The sequence below is a fragment of the Numenius arquata genome, chromosome 1, assembly GCF_964106895.1.
Source record: "Numenius arquata chromosome 1, bNumArq3.hap1.1, whole genome shotgun sequence".
NCBI lineage: Eukaryota > Metazoa > Chordata > Aves > Charadriiformes > Scolopacidae > Numenius > Numenius arquata.
Window position 1 is genome coordinate 81,739,392 of NC_133576.1, and position 20,777 is coordinate 81,760,168.

Consider the following 20,777-nt stretch of genomic DNA (forward strand, 5'->3'; position numbering starts at 1 on the left):
TTGTACTTGCTCAGATGGCCATTAACCAACAAGATGAAAATCAAATTTATCCTATTCATGCTATGAATTATCTATGATTAGCAGTGTATAGAATGTGATTTTCTAAAGCTCCTTTCATAGTCAAGGTATCTTAAAGCACTTTATTAAAATAAAATAAAAAAAAAAGACTAAATAAACTCCACAAATACACTAAACCTGTATAGGATCAAAAAACGTGCCCTTTTCTTTAGGCCAAGATTGAATCTTTGCTCAGTGACTCTTAGAAATCATGTCGCAATAGAATCCTATAAGTCAAGTTTTGTTTGCTATTTCTAGTCTTGTTTCAGGAGCAGTACCTTATAATAATGTCTGAGGCATGTGATGTCTCCTGCTTCCAACATCAAATCAAGATTGGTTAGCACCTTCAGTGACTGTTTCCTGTGTTTCTCAGTGGTATGAATTCTATGCATACAACTTAAACTGTCCCTGTTGTATAAAACCTATGATCCCTCTACATATATTTAGAAGTTCTGTAGAAATGGCCAAAAAAAGAAGAGAATTTACTCATAATACATTTTCATTTTTTATTTGACTTACTGCTTTCTGTGCTGCTGTAATGAACTTGAGTCATGCTTTGTCAGCTCTTCTGAACAAAGGTTCTGTATTATGTGATACTCACATGAACCCAGCTAATGGGGCTTTAAGAAAAGCATCAGGTATGGCAAGACTTGCAGTGCAGTTACAGAATGTACCACCACCACCACCACAAGTCATGGTGGTGCTGTGCACAGAAATGAGCTGCAAGTCATATTTGCCTTCATGCCACTGCGGTAGTATGGTCTAGGGTGCAAGATGCCCATAACCAAAAAAGGCTGGAGTAGCACAAATGTAACCTTTTCAGTTGTGATAACTATTTTAAAATATCACTGAACTCTTTTGTACACATCTAAACAACAACTTTAACAAATCAAAATCTATTCTAGCTACCAGAGAGGATGGTCTTTCAGTAGGCATGTGTAGACATGAGTACAAATAATCTAAAACATAATTATGATGAAAAGTACAGAATGAACCACAATACCCATGTAGCCAGTATAAGGTCTTCCAGCAGCTGTGGCTGGGAACTTGGGTGGAATCTTTTAGGAGGACCTAGCTTCCTTGGGGAAATAGCAAAAACTAATGAAGAAGAAAAGGGACTAAGCAGTTTGTCTGCACCATCCTATTAAAACATGGAGGAGGAGATGCTAGTGTTTAATGAAGTGTTAAAGTATATCTAAAATATGAAGAGATGTAAATACCACTGTATTTTTCCTGCAGTTGTATGTTGATGAATACACAATTCAAGAGTATCAAAATTGGGAAAAAAGCTGCTTACCCATATAGTGATTATCAAAGTCTTTTAGTTAAATGATGTTTACACTGTTCATTAATTGGTTTGGTACTTTTGAGAGCTACCCTGCCAGTTTGACAATTATGCACTTAGCTTTTCGCACACTGAACGGCCAAAATAAGCAGAGCTTTTCTGCATATCAAATCCTCACCATGTCTTGCTCAGTGCTAATAAGCTTTAGGGCTTTGTTGGTAATTTTTTATTCTTCAAGCCAATTTGCCCTCTTTTTTTTCTTTTTTTTTTTCCTTAGACCATCACCAAGAGTCTTAAGTACTGTCAAATGCTGTCTGAATTTCTGTAGGTCTGAACTGAAACCGGTGAACCCTTTGAAGACACCTCTTTCAAGGGTTCACATGATAATATGAACATTACCAGCCTGGCCAGTTTGGAGCTCATAATATCAGGGTAACATGTCCCATGTGTTCTTTTATTAAGTCAATCAGACCCTAGAAGTTTACCACACTTACCTGCTTGTTTAGTAAGACTTGAAAGACTTGCTTATGGACTTGAAACAAAAATCCCGTGTAAAGGATGATGGTACAAGGAATGACCGGTATACCTATTAAGCCCCAAAAAGCGATTTAACATTAGGAACATGTAGTTCCATCTTCAGTTATTCTAGTTTGCTTAGTTACTGCTTTCCTGAGCCAGGGTCTGTGTGGCTCTGGCTGTGTAAGGTGGCAGCTGCTGTGGATTTTCTCCATGGCAGTGAGCTGGCAAAGGCCAGTTTATGTCACTCATCCTCCCTCTGCCATGCAGGAATGTGGAAGGTGTATTAGAGCAATGTACCGCATTCTGATACTCCTGAAGTGACAGAAGACTGCTTTAGGCCATGCATGGTAATGTTCCATAAGACAAAGTGACCCGGGTAGGGTCCTCCTGTCAGCAATTCCAGTGTCATTGTTTACTTGAGCTTTTGGGTGAATCCAGGATATTACGTGCAATTCTTTGTTTAAAGCTCCTCAGCTGTAACAGGCGCATTCCTAATGTTAAATAAATGAATAATATTTTAAAAGTATTTTCTGCTTTCATGAAATACACAGTTAGGCACAAAGCAAATCCTCAACTCCTTCGTGTGTTTCCAAACGCTGAAAGAATTTGGATCCTTAATGGTTTGTTACGTATTAGTTTTTATGGCCATGCATCTTTAATGCACTGTGCTGTCCACATTCTTCACAGTGTCCTGGACACTGAGAATCATCATCCTGCATGAAGCCAGATGCCAGCATTAGAAGTAATTCGTAGTAAATATAAGAAATTCTTCAATTTTGTAGTTGATTGATGGCAGCAACAGAGCATTTCACTTGAGACTGCTTCAACGCAGCTAATCTTAAGTCCAGTTTAATATTAGACACAATTTTCCATTCATGCAACTGGCTGACAGCAACATCAGAACATTTCTTTCATCTTATTCCTACCCAGTTTAAGGAGCACACATCCAAGGGCTGAAAATGGTCAGTAAATTAAACAAGAACAAAAACTGGCATTATGTCTCTTCTTTCAAGTTTGCACAGAGAATTTTCCATGGCTGGGTGCTCTGAAAGGGGCTGTAATCCAAATGACACACTGCTGATCCGGTGATCCAAAATGATTTTTAAGGCTTGGGCAAGTGCTGTGGGCTAAATTCAGCTTTCTCTTAAACCTTGTTCCAAACACAGAAATGTATAAAGAGACAGTGAACTCTCATGGTCAAACATTGCAGCAGAGGTGCAGTTGAGCCATTTCAAGAGTACAAATCCAAATTAAAATTCTGTGATGCAGAAAGAACAAACTAAGACAGATTAAAGTAGGGGGAAAGTTGGGCACAGTAGGTGTGTGGGCTAGAACACTGTGACTGATCTCCTAAGGATATTGCAGTCTGTCTCTGGGAGGCCAACAGGAAAGCTGCTTATCATGCATAGCATTCGTGACAAGTGAGCAGCTAGATTCTGACATGCTGTAGAAAAAATTAAGAAACACAGATGCCAATCTGGCCCCTGTGAGCAAGCCAGTCCTAGGATTTAAAATTAATGAATTTTAGGTCTCCTCAGCATAGCGCTTTTGCAGTGCATGTGTATTTGCTCCGATACCTCCACCTCGCTGGCCCTGTAGGCTCTCTGTCTTTCTGCCAGAAACTAGCTGCTTTTCACATTGCCTACCATAGCCACCTCCTAATTTGCTGCCTCAGCCAGCTGTTCCTGCCTTTACGTAGCCTGTCCCTAGCTTGTATCTTGCCTGAGCCTCCTTTCTTATTATCCTGGTGTTGAATTATGTTATGCCAACATAATACTCTCTATTAGCTAAAACATCTCCTTTCAGATCAGTTGAGGTGGGAAGGTGACCTTTAGTAATTGACAAGAAGCTTTATTGAATTTTACTGAATCATACTGCGATTAAGATATTATTTATGTTATTGAAATTTATTTTTCTGCATTAAATATACCACTGGAAAATATTTTTATGAGTGTCAGAAGGTACAGACTATATGAGAAAATGTACACATATGTACGTGTATACCAAGGTGGTTTATGTATTTTTATTCTCCCTGTATTACCATTTTGCTTCCCTGTTGTTTTTTGGTTTTTTTCAAGGGAGGGAAAAGTGCATTTTACAGCCTCACTTACTACTTTTTTTTTTAGCAAGTCCTTTCAAATTGAAGCAGAGTACTTCGTTACTATGAAGGAAATTTTGACACTATTATACATACAGTGTAAAATATGCAGAGAGACTAACTATTTGTTTAGAATTTGTGTGAAATAGAAACGTAACAGATACAATGCTACCTGTTTTGAATCACACCTCTGACAAAATGCATGATAGATGCCGGTAGCCCTATCTTTAATTATTTTATTCTTATAGCTTGCCTTGTGGATTAAAAAGAAAAGAAAGACCTCATTTAGCCACTCTGTTTTGGTGACTTCACTGCACTTTAGGCATTGTTATTTGCCCAGACTTGCTCTGTACATTTCTGACTTTTAGGCTTTATCTACTAAGCCTCCTTTTCTAGATTGGAATATACAACCATTTTATGACATTAGGGTCAAAAGGAAGCCGGTTTGCATGAGGAGGATTGAGCTGTCTTCTGTCTGCAATTCTATCAGTGACTTCCACACATGTGAGCTGATGAGGGCGGGTATTCTGGCTGGACCTCATACTTACAAGCAAGGAGCAACTGGTCAGGTTGTGAGGTTCAGGGGCAGTCTTGGTTGCAAGGACCATGTGGAGTTCAGGATCTTGCAAGGAGCCAAAAGACAGGACCACAACCCTGGTGTTCAGGAGAGCAGAGTTTTTCATGTTCAGGTATCTGCTTGGAAGAATCCCGTGAGGTACAGTCCTAGAGATAATAGGGTCCAGAAGAACTGGTTGTTTTTCAAGGATCTCCATTCCAAGCTCAAAATTAGTCCCCTTCCAAGTGCAGGAAATCAAGCAAATGTGGCAAGAGGCACACATGAATAAACAAGTAGCTCTGGACTAAACTCAAAATTAAAAAGAAAGCATACAAGAGGTGGAATCAGGGTCAGATGACCCAGGAGAGATACAAAGATTTTGTCTAAGAGTGGAGGGATAAGGTTAGGAATACCAAAGCCCACATGGAGTTGAATCTGCCAGAGGGCACGAACAGCTATGAGAAGGGCTTTTACAGATATAAGAGGAGTGAAAGGAAGACTTGGCAAAATGTGAGCCTGCTGCTGAATGGGTTAGGAACCTGGTGATGTGGAAATGGTTAAGGTACTCAATGCCTTTTTCACCTCTGTCTTGATGAGTAAGACTGACCTTCAGGAATCCCAAGCCCCTGAGACTCATGAGAAAGTCTAGAGCCATGATGACTTACTCTTGGTGGAACAGGATCGGTTAAGAAACATTTAAACAAATTAGACATACAGATGTCTATGAAATCTGATGGGACGCACCCATGAATGTTATTCCAAGGCCATTCTTGATTCATCAACACCTTCTTTAACGATCTGGATGATGTCACAGAGTGCACCTTCAACAAATTTGGAAATGATAAAAAACTGGGAGGAATGGCTGATACACCAGATGGTTGTGCTGCCATTCAGACGGACCTTGATAGGCTAGGAGGCTGGCCACACAGGAACCTCATGATGGTCAACAAAGGGAAAAGCAGTGTCCTACACCAAAGAAGGAAGAACTGCATGCACCAGTACAGGCTTGGCACCAGCCATCTGTGGTTTAGCAGAAAAGGCCTTGGGGGTCTTAGCGGACAACAAATTGAGCCAGCCACGTGCTCTTGAGGCAAAGGCAGCCGACAACTCTGGGCAAAATTAGGAAGAGCATTGCCAGCAGACTTGGGGAGGTGATCCTCTTCTACTCAGGCCTGGTGAGGCCATCTGGAGTGTTGTGTCCAGTTTTGTGCTCCTCAGTATAAGAAAGATGTGGACATACTGAATCTAGCAGAGGACCACGAAGATGATAAAAGGGGCTTTCATATGAGGAAAGACTGAGAGAGCTGCAGCTGTTTAGCCTGGAGAAAATAACAGTAAAGAGGAGATCTTACCGGTATGGAAAAATACCGGTATGGGATATGATGGGAGTAAATAAAGAACGTGGAGCCAGGCTCTTCTCAATAGTGTTCAGTGGTAGGATAAGAGGCATCGTGCACAAACTGAAACACCAAGAAATTCCATTTAAACATTAAAAAAAAAAACTTTTTCACTGTAAAAACACAGGACGAGGTTTCCGTGGCAGGTTTCTGTCCCTGGAGATACTCTAAATCTGACTGGACGTGATCCTGAGCAACCTTCTCTAGGTGACCCTGCTTTGAGCAGAGGGATTGGCCTAGATGGTCTCAAGGGGCCCCATCTAATCTCAGAGATCTGTGATCTTGTTTTCCTTCTGTCTCCCACTGGGACAGTGTCTAATTTTGAACATTTGAATACAAGAAAACACTCTTTTACTGTGAGGGTGGTCAAACAGTGGAACAGGTTGCATGGGCAGGTTGTGGAGTCTTCATCTGTTGAGATATTCAAACCCTGACACAGGGGTACAGTAGCCAACCTCAAGAGATTCCTTCCAGCTAATTATGAGTTTGTGAATATAAACCAGTACAGGCACACAAAGTCTTTAGGAAGAAGTTGGGAAGAGACAGAGTTCTATATTTGGACTTTTATTTTTCCTGAAATTTTGTCAGGTACTTTTACATATAAACTCAGGAGCAAATGATAATGGCCCTTTCCAATCTGAACACAATTTAAATTTACACACAAACAAAAGGAACCATAATGGTGCATAACTTACTTATGCTGTGTTTGCAGATAAGCATTAAAGATATAAACTGTATTACTCATGAAAGATTGTTAAAAATATTGATATTAGTGACCATTCATTCAAAGGTGGTTTAATGTAAAGTAACACTACATTCTGCCTGTTTGACTCTAGCTTCTGCTGGAACAGTTGTGGCTGGCCCAGTGAGGGTAGCGGTTAAATTTTCAGGGTAAATCATAAGTCCACGCTCTTTGTGGTGGCAGCCTAGAAGTTAGTTCTTTGAATTTCTGGCACACTGCTTATCAATACTGTTTTGGCAACTCAGGGATGTAAACTCCTGGCCAGCACTGGGTGCCTGCATTTCTCTTTTCTCTTGTGCGATTGCAGCATCAGTGACACAAGGCATTAAGCGCACAGATATGTGAATTATCTGTGAAGTACTTCACAGTTCATTGGCCCAGATGTGCATATCTACTATATGTAGATATGTTTTATACTTTTAGGCAGTAGTTTGACATCAGATTGAATCCCATATTACTTGTCTTTCTTGAGCAAAAGCAATGCACAAGATAGAATTGATGTTTCTTTTTTCCTGAACAGTAATAAGATCTGCATGAAGAAGGAGTATTAGCCAAAGGCAACTGAGTAGTTACGTATACAGTTAACACTTTAAAAACATACTAAAGCAATGGATGCCATATTAAATGTATTGCTACCTTCAGTAGTAAATTGGAAAATAAAAAACTTAAAAGTAAAAAAAGAAAACTGGCATATATAAACCAGTTGAAGCAATAGAATATATTTTAAAGAGTAATAATTTACAATCATGTAAAGAACCTTTATAAAAACATATTATTATAGCTGATTATGTTTTGACAGGGTAATAAAACTTTATAATGCACGTGGTTTGACTCATTTTGATGATAACATTTTCTTTTGCAGAAAATGATGAGGTCATCCGTGTTTCATATGTTCATACTAAGCATGGTGGCTGTAGATGTGATTGTTGCTGCTAGTAACTACTACAAAGGAGAAAATTTCAAGAGACAATATGATGAATTTTACCTAGCTGAGGTGAGTATGCTGAAATGACTATCTCGATATTTTTCAAGATAAGCTAAAGTAGAAAATGTGAATGTCAAGCACATTTTAGTATGTAATTTTTTTATTCCCTTAAGCATTCCAAGAATTCTTTGCTAACTTGTTCGAGTTCCTCTGTCTGACAATGGCTGACAGCTTTATCTTACAACCTTTTGAAAGGTAATTTCCTCAAGCAAAATGTCAGTGGTAATGAGCTGAGACTTAAGTATAACATCTGCAGGCAATGCATGGCTGTTGAGTTGCTGTCTATCTCTAGCAGAAGTGTCCCATCCACTAAAAAAATGACAAAACACCGTCTTCGAAGAATATAGTACTTCTTCCTAAATCATCTTTATTTGGCGTATATTTAGTTGCAAGAAGGTCCTTAAGCGTAACCAAAATAGTGTTGCAAATAGTCTGGCTTCAGTAACCTCAAGAGAACACTGCAAAAAAAATATTTATTCGGTCATGAATTTGGTGAAGGAAGAGGCTGTGCTCCTGAACCAGTGAAGTAGAGGTAAAAAGTTTCTTTCTAAATGACATTGTGACAGGAAGCCTTCTTGAGTCATTAGCTGGTCAAAGATTTCACTAAAGAGCATGCAGTAGAGGTCCTAGAAACTTGCCTACATGTCTTTTGATACTACTTAATTAAATTTTTACAAAAAAGAAAAAGACTTGAGGTCTTTGTTACTAATGTACAGGCATAGCTTCAAATAGATACTTGGTTTTCCTGAATCAAGAGTGAAATCAGTATTGTTGCATTCTGTATTAAAAATACTTCTTTCCGAGGCCACTGTGAATTGTCACTTTATCTGAATATAAAGCCACCAGTGCTGAAATTCACCAAGATCAGTTCTCTGAAAATGTTGATCACAGTTGCCTGGATTGTGCACGTCTAGCTTTATGGTTACTACAGTTTCCCTGGCTTTGATAATTGCACAGTCCTCCTTTGGAGCCAGAGGGGACATTCTTAGGCTAGAGTGCATGATAGCAGTATATACCTTGTGATTCCTCTGCCGCTGGTATTGCCATGTTGGCAACCTGTATACCAATGACAGAGGAATCACAAGTCAAAAAGTTCAGCTTCTTGCTCGCTCTCCCCCAGTGGAATGGGGGAGAGAATCGACAGGGTAAAAGGGAGACCACTCATGGAGCAAGACAAAGACAGTTTAATAGGTAAAGCAAAGCAACATATGGAATTTATTCACTACTTCCCATCAGCAGGCAGGTGTTCAGCCATACCCAGGAAAGTGGTGTCACATGTAACAGTTACTTGGGAAGACAAACACCGGCACTCCAAACATCCCCCCCCTTCCTTCTTTCCCACAGCTTTTGTTGCTGAGAAAAACATCATTTGGCATGAAATATCCCTGTGGTCAGTTGGGGTCAGCTGTGTCTGCTCCCAACTCCTTGCGCACCCCGAGCCTGCTCACTGGTGGGGCGGTGTGAGGAGCAGAAAATGCCTTGACTCTGTACAAGCATTGCTCAGCAATAGCCAAAACATCTCTGTGTTATCAGCACTGTTTCCATCACAAATCTAAAACAGCACCATACAACTATGATGAAGAAAATTAACTCCATCCCAACCAAAACCAGGACAATATCCTAGGCCAGAAACAAATAATTAGGTGAGCATTAAAGCCTGAAACCATGAACTCTTCATGGTAGGCATTTTTGCTTTATGCCCAGGATACAGCAAGTGGAGCCTGGATTCTTAACAGAAAATAACATTAATTCTATTTATATTCAAAATAGGAAACGCTGCATGTGCTATTTCTATTTTGGCACTGAATATATAGTATAATTATGCTTTTATTAATCAGTGCTAGAAACACTCTCTTCAACATCTATTTCAAGTGTAGGGTTTGGGTTTTTTTTTTCCAACAGAAATACTTCCCAGGGTTTAATAATTCCTGATGAGTATGTCATGTAGACTAGTGTATTATAATTCTGACCTATAAGCAATGTCCAGTTTTCTTTAAAGATATATTTTGCTTTCTCTGTGTAGCTTAGATTATTGATTTATTAGTGGAGATATTTTCAGAAAACTAATTTGTTTACATTCCACATGTTTACATTTTTAAGTATATAAGGTAAATTAGTCTGGAATAGAGAAAGGCATTTTGTTTATTTGCAAGGCATATTCTTTTGATGTCCATTGGTTGTTTTTCTTTATTTTTTTTTTAACCTGTGATGCTTTTACTAGAGACAGTATAAAAATCAAACAAGAATAAACTCCTAGTATCTTAGAGAAGGAGGTGTAAAATATAGTATCAGAAAAGCAAAAGAGTAAAAATAATCCCGGGAGAGAAGAGAAATTGATAAACTGGTGTCATTTCCTACTCAGTTATTGTGAAACTTGTTCTTTGCAGCACAGGGCATACAAAGAAATTGTTTTTAAGAGCCTTGAAGAGGCTGAATACTCAATGCGGATTATTCTACAGTGGCTGGCTTGTTTCCTTGGTGAGGGAGACTGGTTGGAGGAGGATGCATTGCTGTTGCTCTGTATTTTCCATTAGACTAGGCTGCAGAAAGCTTTCCCTTCAGAGGGAACTTATCTGAGCAACCAACAGCAGTGGTAGCAGGGATTCCCTTTGCTAAAGGAAATGGCCAGACAGGTTACAGCAAGCCATGTCTGGCTTTCTGATATGTTTTTCAGAAGTCATCGTGGAAGTTGCTGGCTTTAGGGGCAGACATGTCCAATAAAACAGCTCACTCGGTCCATCCTATGGACGAGACGTTGTAGTGGCCTGGAACTGCAGAACTGCATCCACTTAAGTTCAGTAGACAAATATAAGTGAAATTATTGAGATACCCAGTACCCAGAAAAAAAAAAAAAAAAAAAAAACCAAAACAAAACATTTTCTTTGTTGAAAGAGAAGACAGACGTAAGAGAACAGGAGGCAATGGTTAGACAAGAAGGTAAAAGACAGAAGTGAATTCTAAACCCAGATCCCACTGGTTGCATAATTTTGTGTAGCCAGTAGCAAATAAGAGGTTCTGACAAGTATTTCAACTGCAGATTAAGTAAAACCACAGGATGGTTTAACAGGGTGACTCAAAACCCCAATGCAGTATCTAAGAACTTAGAAAGAGTAGACCTTCAAACTAATTTTGGTAATTGTTATTGAGGATGTTGACTTTATCTGCTCAACACCTAGACAGAATAGTGCTGGATGTTTGGTTTTCTATGCAGCTGTCACATTGTCTTCCATTAAAGAGGTTACAGACTAGAAGTTCTATTGGAGGCGTCTGAGATTCCTCCAAGTGATGCTTTAAAGGGTCTGAAAACCAGAGTTCAAAACCTGTATAGGGGCTCCTATACACTTCCTCCTAGGTTCCTTTTGCAGTCTGTCCGCTTGCACTGCTGCCCTTGTGTAGCCTTTGCCCTGTCCTGGCTGAAAGAAAGAATGAGTGCTGTGTCAAATCTGGTGGCAAGGGAAATGATGGAGGTCTGTGCCCTTAATCCCACTGATCCTGCTCGGCAGGATTCTTGTCTTTCCCGACAGCTTGGTAACCTTTAAGTAAGCCACAGTTAGCTAGAAAAACTAACTGGGTCTGTTGCTGTTGGATGTTGGCTGATACTGAGCTCTGCCTCTGCAAAAAGCTGTTAAGGGGCTACTGGCAAAAGTTAATGTTGCTGAAGGCGGCATTGACACCATAAAGCTTCCAGGTCACTGAGTGGGAGGTGGCCCTCAGAGAAGCAACCCATTCCTGGTAGCTCCCCTTTGGCCTCCCCAAAGGAAAACTGGCAACTTGGTGGATGGTGGCTGCTCATGTGTTAACCCTGCTTTTTCTCTGTGGGTTTCCTCTGGCTTCTTATATGAGTTTGCCTTTCCCCTGTCTGTACAGCAATGAAAGGAGTGATTTCAGTTTAAAAAAGTCTATAAAATTGTATTACATTTCACACCTAACAAAAAGTTCTAGTCAGATATTCTGAATCTTCTCCTGTAATTAATTACAAGGAAGGAAAAAAATACAAGCTCTGTCAGCAGGAAGACAGGTGTATAAATGTAATCAGATGTTATGCAAACCATTTGATACATTTTTAAGTGCTAGTGGTTTGAATTCGTTTGACAAGCATGTAAAATGCAAATGATCCCGCCTACACATTTTTAGAATAAATTAAAATACACTTAACTTCGTATTTGTTAGTCTTGTCCTAATAGGAAGCCTATGTGCTCTGAAGTATGTACGTGTGTATCTAAATGACATTGTTATTCCACCTGCTCTGAGGCTGAATTCCAGCTGTTTTCTACCCACTGTTCCATTCTTCCTAATTCAACCCCCTTGTTCTTTTAGGACTCAATTAGATGTGTTTTCATTAAAAGTGAGCTTTCATTTTAAAATTTTTTGATAAAACATTTTCCTTGTGTTTTAGATATTTTCATGTAAAGAGGTAGTCTCTTCAAACTTGGCTCATTTTTCTCCGTAAGCTCTTTGAGCTGCCAGAACAAGAGCTGAAAAACTGGACAGATACATTTGAGAATATGAGCATGAAAGTGTCCCTACACTGTGTGTGACTGAAATCACAGAAATATTTCTTAATTTGCTAATGTGAAGAAATTTTTGGGGTCCTATGAATCATTTTGCCTTGATTTAATCATTCAGAGGACATTTGAAGCCTGATAACTATTTTGCATCCCCTGAGGAAGCCAAATAATATAGGTGGTAGCACTGCTCATAAACAGCTGTGTGGACTAGGGGAATAAATACAGAACATAAACTTCAGTGATTAATTTCTATCTCTGCTCATGCTTGTGACAGTGCTATACAAATAAAATATGTATAATTTTATTTAGCTATCTCACAAACCCCCTCTTTCATGTTGATAAATATATTTTTGATGGAGAGTTTAAATTTTAAATAATGTAAGTACTTAAGGCAGCATCCCAGAGATTGTCACTGTCAGATTCAGGATTAAAATCTTAGTCTCTAACTTTAGTATCCTCTGCCAGATCCAGTAAACCTTATGGCCAACAGTCAATTAATCTTTCCATCTTAAAAGACTAGTAATGCTTTCACTCAAAGGAGGTTTAAGCTGTATTTTGTTAATATTCACACAGCACTTGGAAGTTTTATATAGATGCCACCTGTTGTTATTTTCAGTGTGTCTCTTTTAAGCACCAAAGTGTGTAAAGGGTCAAAGAGGAAAATTGCTGAGTCAAGGAAAAACCTCTTTTCCATTGGGTTTCCTGGCTGTTGGGAATTGAGGGAGCGAGTATCTCAGAGTATATATAGTGGTAAAATAAGAAGGCAGGTGAGGAAGAAGTGTGTCTAGCCAGAAGGATTTCTGGTAGTGAGAGAAAGAAGAGAAAAAAAATCCTGAAGATGTAAGCTTATGCAAAGTTGTCTCCCTTTTTTTCCAGCTGAACATCATGCATTTTAGTATGTAAATATTCCAAGAAAGGCCTCTGGAAGAGTCCCAGTCATCCAATGTCTACAAGCAGATTTCTTCCCCTGTAACTTCCCACCTTACTCTCTTTGCTCAACTTCTTTAACACTCTCTCCTTCTAAAATTGTGAAAATTTACCAGTTATGGATTCAGTTTGAATTTCCTCTTTTTTTTTTTTCCAATTTGTTCTAATGCTCAAGTCCTATCACCCCTTCTCTACCTGTTTTGGTTGTCATATTACTAATGATGTGTTAGAAAATTAGTAGCAATTTTCAAACAAAAGACCTTTGCACTTTGGGTTGTTCCTTAGATCTCTTAAAGTTCTTCAGGCAGCTCATATGCTCACATTTTGAAAAAAAAATCCCATCATTTTTTTACTTTTTATCTGTGACACAAAGTGTAAGGTCAGCTGGATGGATTTATTATTTCATGCTTTCCAAATTTTGGAATCTACCTACATGTCTGTGTAGAGACTTCAGAAAAATTCATAAAGTATACATTTTAAGGAATAATATAAGCCAAAATGAGGAAATCTATTATTGATTGTTTATTCTATTTAGACTATGACTGGTTTTGTTGAATAGTATGGAGATCTTTATTTTTGCGGTACAAAACCTTGACGGACATCATGACATAGAAACTTGTAAATTAACTCAGTGTTTTGAATGCATCTTTCTTGTTTTATATATTCATCTAGGTTGCTTTTACAGTTCTATTTGATTTAGAAGCTCTTCTGAAGATCTGGTGTTTGGGATTCACAGGATACATCAGCTCATCTCTTCACAAGTTTGAGTTGCTGCTTGTAATTGGAACCACTCTTCATATTTATCCAGACCTCTATCACTCTCAGTTTACATATTTTCAGGTATGATCAGCTACTTTTACCCTATATACCAATTAAAAACATTACCAATTAACATTTCACTCTCATTTACTTCCACTCTTTGATGCTCTCACAGTATTGATTCATTTTGAGAATATCTTTAAAATAACAAATATCTCTGTTCTTAACTGTGTTTATTGGGTGGATTTACAGAAATAGGATTCTTTCTACCTCTTCTGAGAAGTCCTTTCTGTTTTCAGTAACTCCCATTTCTTACCTGAACTACACTGTTCAGTAAGTTCTGGATTAGTTTATTCACTGTCCTTCATTGAGCCTTCACCTTGCGTACAGCTGTTTAGAGCATCACCTTCCTGTAGTGCCCACTAGTGCTATCCTGGCTTCTGTCCCTGAGGCCTCAGTACACTTGCTTCTCCAAATTTTCATTTCTGTGGCAGTCACATGCCTAAGAGTCTCCACTGCAGTTATTGTGGGTCTTCTCAGATCATTTCTCCAAAATCATCTTAGACTTGGTTTTTATAGCTCTCCAACCATTCCTTATCTGGAGGGGAAGTGTGTTATTGAGGCTCTTCCTACATTTTCACTTTGGGGAAGAGCAGGAAGGAGAGACAAAGAAGCACTGATTATTTCAGACTTCTGCTTCTTCCTTTGTCAGCCAGTCCAACCAGTTCCTCATTCATCCTCCTTGAAGTGCTTAGGGTTGCTCCAGCTGTGGGACAAAGCACTGAGATTTATGTGTTATATTCTACAGTGCTAAAGAACAGGATTTAAAATATGTATATATTGAAGGATTCATATCTTTCCATTATTCAGCATAATGAATAATTACTAATCAATAAAGGCAAATAATAAATCGCCAGAGTCCTGTCAATAAATGTGGTTAGCCACAGTGGCACATAGTGTAATTAAGTGAGTACAATATGGGGGGAGCAGTCTCCCCAAGCGTGGGTTGAAATATGATGACTTTTTCAGACTTCTGCAAATGCCATCCTGTATTTTTTCTAAATAGTTTACAAACCTGCTCAAGAAAGCTTTCAGAATGACAAATTCTATTTTGCTTTCACCTGGTGTTATTGGAAGGCTTTTAGATGGTTATAGCTTTAATTTTGCTGTCCAAATATGTAAAATGTTGTTACTCAATGTGGCATGAGATTTCTAACCTGCAAGAAAGGATGAACTATCAGGAATATGTCATTGCACTCTTGTGTCAAAAGCACACAGGTAACCTAGCTGGGAGCTCTCAGTTAAAACAGTTAGAAACTTAGATAATAGCTAGTCCATATTTATTAAGGCAGAGTCCACTTCCATCTGATGATTTCTTTCTAGGAATTTTAAGAATAAATTATGAACATGTTGGACTAAATGTGTAACATCATCACTAATTCATAGGACTGAAAGTATAATTAAAATGTAGCCAGATGTTGATAATAAAACTATAAGTCTTTTTAATGGATTTAATTAGTTTTGTGGGACAGGGTGGTGGTAATTTTTTTTTTAAAAAGTGCTAGCTTCTATGACAGAAAATGTCAGGATGTGATTTTTTTTTTTTTCCAAAATATTTGGGAGACATACATTTTACAAGCAGAAACACCTGCTACGCTGAAAGATTTGGGTTGTATTTTGCAATCCAAATCCCCTAAGAGGCAAACAACACTAAGGTTGGAAAATACTTTACCTTTGATGTCAGTGTGTGAAGGAAGTATACACCGTATTCCCCCGCAATTAAGCTTCTGGGCAAGCTAGATAACACATTTTCAAATCAACCAAGGTCAAAAAGTCCTTTTCACATGGATACGTCTTGACGTTAGGCAGATTTCCAGGCCTTTAGGTATTAATGATGACAAGTTAAATGTGTTCCTTGTCAGCCAACAAAACAGATTACTGAAAACAGAAGTCTTATTTGACACATTCCAGGATAGCGAGCAGAAATACCATTTGGCTTATCTAGTCTTCCTTAGCATATAGTTCAGCCTGCATTATTCATTGGTCTTTATCATCACCTTTTGGCAACACATCATGCACTCTTAACCACATTGGCTACTGTCCACCCTCCCACCTATCTTTCTTGCATTTGCTCTATATTCATTCAAAACACTTGGCAAAGCCCTCTGTGAAAGGCTACAGCAAAGCACCATTCCATGGCTATAATCTATAGAACACAAGATCAGTGGAGAAGTGACAGAATTTGCATGTTATTACAGAGATCTGTAATGAACCATCATAAAAGGAAGAGATTTGAACAGAATTTGACCTGTACTGGACTGAAGGGATGATATTATATTTGTGCTTGAGGAAAATATTGCCGAGTCATTTTCTGAATAAATATCGTCCTTTTTAGGAGACGCAGCCATTCTTTGTAACAAAGCTGCGGTTCCTCTTTTGTATTTTTTGGTTTGATTTGGGGTTTTTTTAACGTATTTTTATATTTAATCCAAATAGTGCACCTTCTACAGCTCTTTAATACAATTTGCAATCCAATTACGTAGAATGCATAAATGTTCATTAGAGTGTACTTTTGCTAGATTCAATTTGTCACCTAATGAAAATAAATGAAAAAAACCAAATAGTATCAATAAGATTAGTGTGTTGCTTAAAGGTCAATTAAAGTTCCCCAAGGGAAGGAGGGGGGAAAAAGTGAGGCAGATAAAAAAGTTTATCTAAAGTACAACTCAGAGTGCTGACTAACATGAAGTTTTCGCTCCCACGGGGGTCAGTGTTTACACTAATATTGGTGGGAACAGAGCTAACATTTACATTGTGAGTAGATCTTGTAAGCAAGAAGGCACCATGTTTGCATGCTCATAGTACTTGGAAATCTCATTCATCTCACTATCTGTCACTGTCTTGGTAACCAGTTTCATGTGCTTAGATTATATGTAATGTGAACATGGTACCAATGTGAAAGAAAGGACCTTATCTGACCTTGTTCTAACGTTGTGAAAATTAAGCTGTCAAGTGTAATCTCTGTATCTTTTAAACTACTGAAGACAGTGAAGGCTTGTCCCATCTCACACAAGGGGTCTGATATGTTTGTATTAAGTTGATCTCTTGAGTTGACTTCCTCTCTCTCTCCCCTGTGACGGTAGAGCCTAGATGACTAGCATATTCTGCATACCTGACGGATAGGTAGGGAGATGAGTTTCATGCAAAATGCCGAACTGTACACTATTAGCAAGCTACAAGGTACTCTGAAGTCTTTCTGTAAACAACTACCATATCCTTCTGTCAAACTTATTTTCTCTCCAAAGCAGCACAATAATTGTATTTGACTTGTACATAAGGTCAGCCTATAATTGCACTGTAATTTCTACCTTTCAGTTTCAATGTGATTCTTGTGGGAATACAGGCAATACCTTGGGCTAGAGACTCTTTTTCTTCATAAGAACTGCAGAATCTCATTTGCCTCATATGCTCCTGTCTGTTGTCTCCAGCAACTGCTGTGGCTGCCGCTGCTGCTTGTTGGTACTCATGTTGTACCACTGTTTGTGCCACCATGAGTGGCAGAAATAAGAGGATCACAGTAGCTTTTCCAAGCTAGAGCCAGCAGTGAATGGATCAGGAGTTCCACATGCGATCACAGTTCTGCAGCCACTACTAATGCTGAGAGGTGTCAAATATGTCAGTGGCACACAATGCTGTTTCCTCTGATATTGAGAAATGCTGCCTAAAATTTCCCTTGTTGTATATAGCATGAAACAGCAAAATACATTCATTACCAAACTTCCTAGGTTACACAGCAATACCAAACGAGTTTCTGTTAGGTCACTGAAATGGAAAGATGACTTGTGGAAGAAGAATTGGAAGTTCTTTATGAGAATATGTAACCTGATGTAATGAATAACATAGAATCCTAGAAAAATCTAGGTTGGAAGTGGTCTCTCAGTCATCTCATCTAGCCTGCTGCTCAAAGTAGAGCTTTCTTCAAAGACAGTTCAGGACCCTGTCCATTTAAGTATGAATTTTAAACAGTGATGATAATCAAACAGGAGCAATTTACCTAGCACAGCAATAGATTCTCAGTTGCTAAAACCAGACTGATAAGTTTTGACCTCTGCCTGAAGCCATTCTAATGTTTGGTAACACACTGTAAACATTCATAGGTCTGTAATTCCACATCACATTCAGATTTACTATCTGTGGTGTGCTTTGTCTTTGTTCCCTTTGTTACCCCAGAAGCAGCTTTACCCAGTTGTGTTTCTGTGATGACTGATGGTGATTGGTGCGTTGATTATAGCCGTGAGGGCCTTGGTTATCCTCCCGAGCCTGTACTCTCAAGACCTCTGCTGTCATCCCATGCTTGTATGCCTGGATGCTGCATTTTGTGAAAGGGTCATAGATAGCTCATTCTATGCAAAATTACAGCTTGTTGCTACTATATGTTAGGAAAAAAAAAAAAAAAAACAACTATGTAACAATAAGCATTACACCACACAATCATAAAAAGCTAAGCAAAAGACAAAGTAGGTTAACGGTTACCTTGTCATTAGGTGACTGCTGCTAGTAGCTAAAACGAATCTCCAGACAGGCCAGGATAAGTACAGACAAAGCCTGACAGGTTCCAGGGCTTGTGTTCTTAACCTAACACACAACTTGTGGTCTGTTACAAGCGATGGCAACCTGATATTTACTGGGCTACAAGGCTGCAAGCCTCTTTTTGGCCTCGGAGTCTCTGATCCTGTAAAAAGTTGTTGATTAATGTGATAATCAAATAATTACTACAGTTGTATTTTCTCTTTCTTTGCAGGTTCTTAGAGTAGTTCGGCTTATAAAGATTTCTCCTGCTTTGGAAGATTTTGTGTATAAGATATTTGGACCAGGAAAAAAACTTGGGAGTTTGGTGGTATTTACTGCCAGCCTTTTAATCGTTATGTCAGCAATCAGTTTACAGATGTTTTGCTTTGTGGAAGAACTGGATAGATTTACAACCTTTCCACGGGCAAGTATAAAAAGCATTGATTACTCATTGCTTGTTATTATTTTCTTGTCATTGATACATCATATTTGTTATTATATTAGCGATCTTCCTTTCCTTCTGAAAACCATGGAGCGGTTTATCTCTGTATGTGTAGATAAAAGAATTGTTTTTTCTGGGTTTAACAGTCTTCCTGTAGTCCTTCAGTAGTGAAGTTTGGGTTAGGTATTCTATTTATGCTGTTGAGGGAATGCAGAGAAATTTTATGTATGCACCCTGATGATGACATGACAAAGCATACGCCTTAACAGTATTCTGGAATGTTACAGGAAGAAGATTCATGCACAATCATGAATATTGGCCACAAAATTTAGATAAAACATGCTACGCATGATTTATATTTTCATATTATGAAAGTGGTTGTTCTTGATTGGTACAGGAATACTTGTTTTACACAGGGTTATAAAACCTGTCTGCATTGACAAAATAAGTGTTTGCCTTTTGGGTATAAATAATGGATATTTATGGGCATTGCGTTAATTCGGAACAGAACATTGAAAATCAGTGGAAATTGGAGCTAATGTATTTATTGAAGCACACTGTTCTGAATGAAAATACTGCTATTTCTTTAATAATGGATTAGACTGAGTATACATGGATTGGTTCCAGTGACAGTTTATTTGTTTCTGTCATTCCAGTTTGGTTATCCAATGTATCTATTTTAGTGAAACCGCATTGGTTAGAAGAATTAAATAACAATGAATAAGGCAGCCTCAAGGGTCATGCATTTAGCAAACAAAATGGCTAGGCAACATTTTTTAATTATCAACCTGGACTTGATGTATGGGAAGCTGGCCATCAAATGTAAGGCAGAAAATACCTACCCACAGGGAATAATGTAACACCATGTAACACTAGTTCGGAAAACGTGCTTAGAAAAGCAGCCAGTAGGATCATTAAGAATTTGGTATAATTTATTTTTTAAATGCTGAAGAACACAAAAAGAATATAATAAAAATTAAGCTTTTCTAATGAAGTCAGGCCTCTGTTTCTAAATTGAGTGATAGTACTGCCTTATTATATGCCCAAAATCTTCCAATTGCAAGTTCGAAATCATCATGGAATTTGGTTTTAGAATATTTTTTTTAATTATTTATGCAAAATGGCAGTGACGTTCCTGAAAGAATTATTGTAGTATAATTAAAATAGGACAGATTTACAACCATCTGCACATTTTAACTAAATAAATTGGTATAAATATCTGAGAAAGATCCTCTTGAAGGAAAACATTGCCAAAATATAGCAAGATGGTAGTAAAGTTTTGAATTATTTTGGACATTTCAATCTGAGGCCATTTAGGCCTCATTAAGAACTATCATACTGAATTTGAACAGACACATATACATATATATTGAAATACATGTTTGAAGAGTTAGAAAATATTTACTCCAGTAAATCATTGTTATTTACAAACAGAAAATGTCTGGACTTGTTTTCTCTTTTCTGACAAAAGACCTGTTACCAATATGAAAGGAGCGTTCCAGCAATACTAAATTGAAATATCTTTAATGCTTTTTATATGATAGCCAGAAGCAAGAGTCTCTCATTATTTTTTAATTATTGTTTATTTGTGTACATATTCACTTCATTAGGAATGGTTCGGAAGCATACTTTATATTTTGTGGTTTCTTTTTTGTAGTTTTCTAATGAAACATCTCTTAGTAGGGTAATAGAGTCAATTAAAATTTTGTACTCAAAAATTGTGGTTGATGATGTGAGTGATGGTGTCCCTTCAAAGGAGTGTGTCTTCCTAGCAAAGGCTGGGGGATTCCTGCTGATGTTGTCTGCTATGTGTAAAGACCACTGAATCAGTTTACAATAAGACAATTATAAAATATGTGATTTTGGGTTTGTGTGGAATGTATTATTTTCAAAATGTGACTGAAGAAATACTTGTATTACTATATAACGTAGG

The 20,777-nt window shown here is 38.1% G+C and overlaps 1 protein-coding gene across 2 annotated transcripts in view; it reads left to right on the top strand.

The window, feature by feature from the left end:
* NALCN (sodium leak channel, non-selective) overlaps positions 1–20,777 on the top strand; it is a 249,753-nt gene that overhangs the window by 112,977 nt on the left and 115,999 nt on the right. For both annotated transcript variants that reach the window (XM_074168527.1, XM_074168534.1), the window contains 3 exons: positions 7,517–7,648; positions 13,747–13,914; positions 18,635–18,826. In XM_074168527.1, the coding sequence (XP_074024628.1) occupies positions 7,517–7,648; positions 13,747–13,914; positions 18,635–18,826 (492 nt within the window). The remainder of the gene's footprint in view (positions 1–7,516; positions 7,649–13,746; positions 13,915–18,634; positions 18,827–20,777) is intronic.